This window comes from Pantherophis guttatus, chromosome 8 (assembly GCF_059756535.1).
Source record: "Pantherophis guttatus breed Tessera chromosome 8, ASM5975653v1, whole genome shotgun sequence".
NCBI classification, from domain to species: Eukaryota; Metazoa; Chordata; class Lepidosauria; order Squamata; family Colubridae; genus Pantherophis; species Pantherophis guttatus.
Window position 1 is genome coordinate 23272137 of NC_142070.1, and position 8795 is coordinate 23280931.

The 8795-nt window shown below is 35.8% G+C and overlaps 1 protein-coding gene across 5 annotated transcripts in view; it reads right to left on the reverse strand.

Moving 5' to 3' along the window:
• The window catches only part of TBCK (TBC1 domain containing kinase), a 93728-nt gene that overhangs the window by 83967 nt on the left and 966 nt on the right, over nucleotides 1-8795 (reverse strand). For 3 of the 5 annotated variants that reach the window (XM_034442231.2, XM_087875485.1, XM_087875484.1), the window contains exon 2: nucleotides 5043-5261. In XM_034442231.2, the coding sequence (XP_034298122.1) occupies nucleotides 5043-5235 (193 nt within the window). In that variant the 5' untranslated portion in view covers nucleotides 5236-5261. Of the gene's footprint in view, nucleotides 1-5042; nucleotides 5262-6552; nucleotides 6741-8795 lie in introns of all 5 variants that reach the window. The other 2 variants (XM_087875483.1, XM_034442232.3) reach the window with 2 other exon arrangements.

Sequence of the window (8795 nt, forward strand, 5' to 3'; positions counted from 1 at the left end):
AAGATAAGCTGGTTGCTGACGTGTATTATGAATGACTACAGAAGGTGGCATGGAGCAACCTTATTAGGTTGCCTTGAGATATAAACTGGTATTTTATGACTAGCTGCCTTTATGGTGACAGCTACTTTGTGAATAGGCAAATCTCCCTCCCCACAATTTTTTTTGAATGCCAACATGTTCAAATACAGGCAGTCCTTGACTTACCACAGTTTGTTTAGTGACTATTCAAAGTTACAACGGCACTGAAAAAAGTGACTTATGACCATTTTCCCCATTTATTGCAATCCCCGTTGTAATATCCCCATGGTCATATCATCAAAATTCAACTGACTCATAGTGTCCCCACAGTCATGTGATCACCTTTTGCGACCTTCTGACAAGCAAAGTCAACAGGGAAGCCAGATTCACTTAACAACCATGTTACTAACTTAATAACTGCAGTGATTCACTTAACAACTCTGGCAAGAAAGGTGATAAAATGAGGCAAAACTCACTTAACTGTCTCACTTAGCAACAGAAATTTTGGGCTCAGTTGTGGTTGAATAAGCACTTTGTTGAGAACTCTTACCTGGTGATTATTGAAGTTAACATATAGCTAGCAGTTATTGTTAATAACAAATAAATCCAGAAGTAGTGTCACCAGTCAGTTTTCATGTACTTTTTTATCCATTTATTAATTTTGAAATATATACTTTTTATCACAAAGGAGGATTTAAAGCCAATGCTTCATTAGCAGGGAAAAATCTATTAACAAACCTCATACCAGCTTAGCAGAAAACGTTGCAATTACTACTTTTTCTCTGTTTGAAGGAAATGAAGTATGTCAGTTCCAAAGTTTGAGATATTTCCCCCCCTATTCCATATGTGTGCATCTTCCATCAAGGCCTGAAATACTCCTTTATGAGGTTCTTCTTAAGATTGCTGAATCCCAAGGATGAATACACAGCTTTTTCTCTCCTTTGGCAGAGATTTATTTATTTATTTTTTTAATTTGATTTATATGCTGCCCTTCTCCGGAGACTCAGGGCGGCTTACAATGCGTTAAGCAATAGCCTTCATACTTTTGTATATTTATACAAAGTCAGCTTATTGCCCCCACAACTGGGTCCTCAATTTACCTACCTTAGAAAGGATGGAAGGCTGAGTCAACCTTGAGCCTGGCGAGCTTCAAACCTGCAGTAATTGCAGGCAGCTGGTCTTAATAACAGGGTGCTTTAGACCCCTGTACTACCAAGGCTCCTATTAGATCCTATGAACAAAAGGATTCCTAATCCTAATGACCGCAGGATGGTAGTCATATGAGTTTGTGAAAAAACAATTAGGGAATTTTAAAAAAACCCAATAGTATTATTTAACAGAATAACAGAGTTGGAAGGGACCTTGCAGATCTTCTAGTCCAAACCCCTGCTCAAGCAGGAAACCTTATATCATTTCAGACAAATGGCTGTCCAATCTCTTCTTAAAAGCCTCCAGTGTTAGATTTATTACTCAATTCTTTGGGAGTTAAAGGGAAAGCAATTTAGTGCTGAAATGAACAATGATTCTTTAATTTCATATTTTTGTTACAAATTAAGAATTCCTTGGTTATTATCTACCATTGAAATGTTTAGTTGACTAGTTGTGATTTGAATATCCCTGGATTGATTGTAGATACTAACTTTAACTGTCAGTACTAGCCCTGTTTCATCTAAATGAATATACAGCCTTGGTGAAACAGCTTATAACAAGACTGGTGAACATAATGGTTATGCCTTCTGCTATTCCCTTTCAATCTAAAATAAAAGACAATTTTTTTTGCTGGAACCTCCTAATGAACTATCTTTCTAAATCTGCAGCAATACTGTCACGCTTCATATAAGCCTGTATATAATGATTCCTGCTTTAACAAACAGAATGCTTAGTTATATAGGATATTTTAGTTATATTAATTATACAACTAAAGCTAACTATAACACAATTGACACTGGTAAAAGAATAAAAAAACTCACTTAAAAAGAAACTAAACCTATCACATTTTCCCATACAGCACTTTATGCTAGGATACCAAGAAAACAATATACTGTAATCAATAATCAATTTTAAGCAGTATTTAGAAAACAGGAAAAAACTCAACCTTTGAGCCAACTTTATATATAAAAATACACTATTCAGGGTGTATTGGCATGCAGCCAAAAGCAGAAGCAGCAGAAGTCTTTCTTTCTCTCCAACAAACTCTGCCTCTGCGGCTTCCAAACCATAGCACAGGCTATGTAGACGCGGCGCCTGGGCGCAGGGGAGAGCGCAGGTGGGCTGCTACCATGGAACAGGAGCAGGCACTCGAGGTTTACGGTTAGTGCCGCGGGCGGCGAAAGGGGCGGGGTGCAGGAGTTTGCAGGGATGTGATGCCTGGGGGGTGGGTGGGTTGAGGGACCTGTGTGTGCGTGTGTGAGAGAGGGGGGGCTTATTTTCAGGGGAGGGCATATATTTAGGCCCACCCCAAAAATAAAGCTTGGCCTTATTTTCAGGACATGTCTTATTTTCGGGGAAACACGGTATATAAAAGATATATTAAAAATCTTTGAGGTTTCAAGAGGTGGCACCATGTGTTTGACTTTGGATTCAAAGCTAAGCATGGTTAGGTCTGGTTAGAACTTAGATGAAAGATCAGCTTAAAACAGAGGTCTTCAAGACAGCATCTGAACTCCATATTGGTTGTTTGGTTTTGCTAATTAATTTTATTCTAGGAATTTTAATTGGTTTAGGAACTGTTTGTGAATGTTTACTGGACATTTGTCTTGTGTGCAAAATTGCCAAGAGTGGTTCAAGAAGGCAAGAGTAAAGAAATGGGATAAATAAGTAGCCATTTACTTTTACTATTACAATGGTGTAATTGTTTTATCACTAAAGTATAACACCTAAAATAAGGAACGGTGGAATCTGTGATGTTTCTATGCTTCTTTCACCTCTTCTCTTTTTCCCATTCATAGAAATATTTGAAGAATTCATCAACAAGAAACTGTTAAGCACTTCTTGAAACATAAAAAGTACCCAATGTATAGCATAATAGTGACGTGAATCAAAACTCTTGGCTGATATGTCTATTGATTATGGATTTCAGGTCCCATCTCAACAATATTCTCCATTGTAACAACACCTTTTCTTTCATTGTTCGTATCTCAAAATGAAGTAAAGATCAATCTAGAGCAAACCTATCAACTAATATTGACTTTTAAGTTACACTTTAAAAAGTCACTGTGCATGAACTCAAGATGTAGAAAAAGAAATTAAATGAGATATTATTCAGAGAATTAATAAAAGCATGAATTATTTTAAAATTAAATTGCTAGTACTGTATAAAACTAAATTGTTAGTGCTGTAGAAAGACTAAAACAGACTTAATCCCTATCACGGAAAACCTTACCCTTTGGTATGCCATACAAAGGATATATTCCTCAAGATTTGCTAGCAAAATGGAAAGGAAATCTTCTCTTTACATGAATAGTAGGCAAGATTCCCAGGCGGGATTTCAGCCAATGACAAAGGATTGAAATCATGCAATTCCAGGTGTCAATATCAAGTATAATTTTTACATAAATATTAATTGCATCAATGGCATACATAACATTAATCAATAGTTAATGTTGCTTGATCTCATTCTGTATGCTTAAATCACACCAGAAAAAAAGGGACAGGAAGTTAATAACTAATTTAACTCCATGCATTTAAATGCACTAAAATACACTAAATACTTCAGAATGTAGGCTATTGCTTCTGGTCTACCACAAAATGCCCCTAATTTTCATTAAAATCGTGTTAAGCTATAATGTGGTTTATTTCATGTTATGTACACTTAACAACTATGGTTGTAAACCATGATTTATGGCATAGGGTGATTTGTGCATCCATGAAAGAGCTTTCCATGAAAATAACAGCCAATTTGCTATATACACAGGCAGGCATATTAAAATAAACCAAGGCGAGTACAAAGTAAAAACTCAGCCGGTCTAACGTATATATCACAACCTTCTCTACAATCAAAAGACAAGGCATATGGATTATTAGCTTACACCAACATTTCCTGACCTGGTGTCTTCCAGGTATGCTGAATGACAGCTATCAATATCCAGACTACATGGGATTAATGGCAATTAAAGTCAAGTTGTGCAGAGCCAGCAGCAACCATGTCATGTTATGACATCATCATGAAAATGGTGCAATTGTGTATGGACACTATTACACCTGGGAGAAATACATCAGTCACCTAATGCAATTTGCCCCTACTTATGCTGCAGAAAGCAATGTATCTTAAAACACAATTTTTAAACTATAAGAAATTAATATGCTTCACTTCATTTTTATATGATGTGAAAAAGATGCAATTTAAGCTGCATCATTCAATGATTTGCAATATTCCGAAGTCTATAAGGAACATATCAGGAGGTGTGAATGACAGCTGGCCCATCAATCTTACTGTTATATGTGCCAGCAATAAATTCTATACTTTAAGAACAGGGGGAGTAGGAAGTGGGGAAGAATTGTTGAGAGTGCCTTCTGTGAAGCACATTTCTTTTCAACTTCTAACATCAAAAGAGAGATTCAAGGAATTAAAGTGAAAGCAAAACCCACTGATGAAATACAGGACCTAGGAAATAAATGCAGTGAATGAAGTTCATACATTTAAAACCAAACAGAGCCCAGAAAAAAAGAGAAGAGGCTTGAAAGAGACAAAGCGGATGGAAGAGAAAAATATATAGACAAGAGTGTGAAAAAGAAAAGGAAATAGCTCAAAATTATCAGTGTAATCTGAACTACAGGATAACAAAGCCCGTAAGGAAACAGCAGTTACATACATCTGTGTCTGCTATGTGTAACAATAGCGACAAGACTGAAATATGCTGCAACAGAGTCAGTCTGTGGGAAAGCAAACAACTGCCTTTGGGAAAAATAAATGTAGAAGTCTTTGAAGTCTCTAAAACTCTGAAGAACATGTACAAAATAATTCCTGTAACAGTCTTCCAATCACACCCAAAAAGTTATGGGGCTGAAAAGAACAATACACTTACCATGTTTTCCACGAGAAATATCCACGTATTGGCAAAGCCGGGGATGTGTAAGTGTCTTAAGAATCTGAAAGCGGCCCAGGATCTTTATGGAATTTGGAGTCAAAGGTAGACCATTGCTTCCACAAACATCATTTGGAAGAGCTGAAGCAAAAAAGGTGAAAGCTCCTAATTCTGAATCCTTTAAGGGAAACATGTCAGAAGTCTAGAACGGGTGTGCCCCTGAAAGAGAAATGAAGAGAAATTGATAGAAATAGGTTGCATTCCTAGTTTTTACAACGGGACTGAAGCAAAATAAAAGCTGCTAAATACGGATTAGAACCAAATGAAGATATTTATAAATCATGAGGTTACTTTAACTGAGATTACTTTTATACCATTCAGGCCACTCCAAATAGAAAAGCCTAAATCTGAGATTATTCAGGTAGCCTTCAGAAAGAAATTACATGGATTAAAGAGAAATAGTGTATTTTCTTTTGTCATTACTGGTTCAAAAAGAAATAAAAGATAAAAGAATTTCATTTATAATGAAACCCAAAATATACAATAAATTTCCAGGCGGAATAACTGTAAAAACAAGTATGAAAGTATTTAAAACAATCTCAGATAAATGTAACATTAAAAAGACAAAGACAATATATTAGCATTAATTGAGAACTATCAGAAGGGTATATATTAATTTTTGCTTATACATTTTACCTATAAATCAAAAGAAAGCTACTTTGATAGTATTATACTGATAGTTTTTTAATTGGGAGATTAAAGTTGCATAGTTGGGGGCCCTGATGCTTTAAACATGTATATAAAAACAGCTTTCTCAGTACTGGGATAGTAGTAGTTTCTATCCCAGTAGTGGGATAGAAACACCCACTTCACACAGCGACTGGCTACTGGTCCCCTGAGTTTCAGGCAGCTGAATTTTCCATACCCAAAGATATGCTGACAATTACACTGAAATATTTCTATGACTATGCAAATCATAGTCTATGACTGTAATATTGTCTATTACTATGTTACAGTTATGTTCAGGTTCTGGGTGAAGACAATTCAGTATTAATACCATATTAAACTTTAGAGTTAATTTAGCTGACATGTATGGTGAGCTGAAGTGAGAGTAATCAATTTCCTCCTTGTACGTCCACAAGTATCTCCATCGTGTCCTTGGTGAAGAAGAGGAGTATCCCACACAGAAAAGAACATGTTGCTCTTTAGCTAACAGAAAGCGATGACAGTGTTTCCCTGTTATATCCTCTAAACAAGCTCAAAGGGATTCAGTTTATAACGCCCTTTGTGGACATGCACCACTGGAAGATATGTGGGGTTCAGATACTGTTTATTGATCAATCTCTCCATGGAATGAAGTTTTTAGTTTCAAGACCTAAAGCAGACATTCATAGAAGTATTTTTTTCCCCACTATCTTTAGCTAATATTGTAATACACACAAATTTCATTATATCAAACAAAGGCTCCATTCAACAGGATCCATTTTATTTTTCAGCAAACATGACTTACAATTTAAAGTATTGGAGAATATATGATGGTGACAATGAAGCTTCTGGCATGTATTAGTTTCCTTGGAACGTTCTACAATATTTGTAATGAAAAGCAAATGAAGTCAGCATAACTTGGACTAAAATCTTTCCCATGGATAGGAGTTAGTACCTTTGTGGGCAAAATAAGTAGGCTTCATAAAAGCAAGCCTTGAGAGAAAGAAAACATTGAAAATCAAAGTATTGAAAAGCAGGATGAACAAAGAAATGAAAATGAAGCACGATAGTTGAAATTCCTAAAGCAATTGGAAAAAAATAGTTAAGAAATGAAAAGGGCAGTGGAGAATAAATAAAAATGGCACTGGAACCGAAGATGTGAAGGCCTGGTGGAGAAAAGCAGGAAATGCTTGATTCCTGTTGCATATTGAACAATGATGTAACTCCTAATACAGTATTTTCTTAACAAAAAATTGGAAAAACTTGTCTCAATACAGTAAAAACTTTGCTTTCACTCTTTGGGAATAATTAATAAAAACAAAGGATAAAAAGAAGTGAAAATTGCTAATGGTGAAAGTACTTTAAGGTCAGAAATAGACAGAGGTCAGGTATTTAATGCAGCACGTTGTGTTTTCTGAGTTTCAGTTCATTCCTCATCAAACAAATCAACCCAAGCCACTGTAGCTCCATTTTAAAATAAAAAATGTGCATGTGTTTTAAAACAGAATGCAACAATTTATACTTAATAAGTTATACTCTTCAAAAATATAACTTTTCAGTTAACCAAGTCATATATATATATTTATTTATTATTATTTATTTTATTTATTAAATTTATATACCGCCCTATTCCTGAGGGACTCAGGGCGGTGAACAGCGAATGATAAAAAATACATGTAATACAAACGTTAATTTAAAAAAAAAAACCAATTAAAATATACTAAACACTCTGGTCCTAGATAATTCAAGACATCCCAGTTTAAAATAAAATCAAAAGCAATATAAAGGGAAAGTTAGGCCAGGCCGGCCTGCTGAAACAGGAATGTTTTGAGGGCACGGCGGAAAGTGCGCAGATCCGGAATCTTCTGTATCTCTGGGGGGAGCTCGTTCCAGATGGTGGGTGCCCCCACAGAAAAGGCTCTCCCCCTGGGGGCCGCCAGTCGACACTGTTTGGCTGACGGCACCCTGAGAAGCCCCTCTCTATGGGAGCGTACTGGGCGGTGAGAGGCTATTGGTGGCAGAAGGTGGTCTCGTAAGTACCCCGGTCCTAAGCCATGGAGCGCTCTAAAGGTGGTAACTAAGACCTTGAAGCGCACCCGGAAGACTACAGGGAGCCAGTGCAGCTCGCGCAGGAGGTATATATATATATATATCTTACTGTATAAAATAGGTATATTTGTAAGGGTGATTTAAAAATTGCATTGTAAAGTATCCTTTACAACATTTTTAAATCTTCCAATCTGATTTTAGACATGCTTTAATTTAGAAGTGTATTCAAGGTGTATCACTCCTCAGGCAGATTTTTCTACAGCCTTTTACTTTCTTGTGCATTTAATTTCTTTTTTCCCTTACCCTTTACTATACTTTTATTTCCCAAATCAATTAGGATTTGATTACTTTTTAAAAAAGAATAGTGAATGATGCAATCAACATTCACAATTAAGTGTATTCTTCCTATCCACTGCTTTGCTTATGTTGGTCTGCACTTATCCATCAACATACCATGTAAAATGGAAGAGTGTACAGTAGTGGCCAAAATTGTGGAACTTTTTGGGAAAAGTTTTTTTTCTAAAAAACTTTCTAGTTTTTTTCTAAAACTAGCTAATAACACCACTTTTTTGGGAAGTTGTACCATAAAATTTAAAATTTAATTAAGAATGTAATGCAATAACTTTTATGAAGGATTTGCTATTAGAATAGCAGTTACAGTATAAAGAAGAAAAGTGAAATACGTAAGAAATACAAAAATTATCGCCATAGAAAAAACAAGATATACAAAAATTATCACGTCAGTTAATACTTAGTTGGGTAACCTTTAGCATGAATTACGGCCTTACAATGTCTTCCCATGGAGTGAACCAAGTCTTTTAGTTCTGCAGCTGTTATAATGTGAAACCAAGATTGAATGATTGCTTCTATTAACTGAGTTTTATTGGGTCACTTCTGACTAACAAGTTTCTTTAGTCGGCTCCCTAGATTTTCAATTGGGTTAAGGTCCGGGCTATTCCCAGTCCATTCCAGCAGTGGAATATGATTATCTTGAAACTC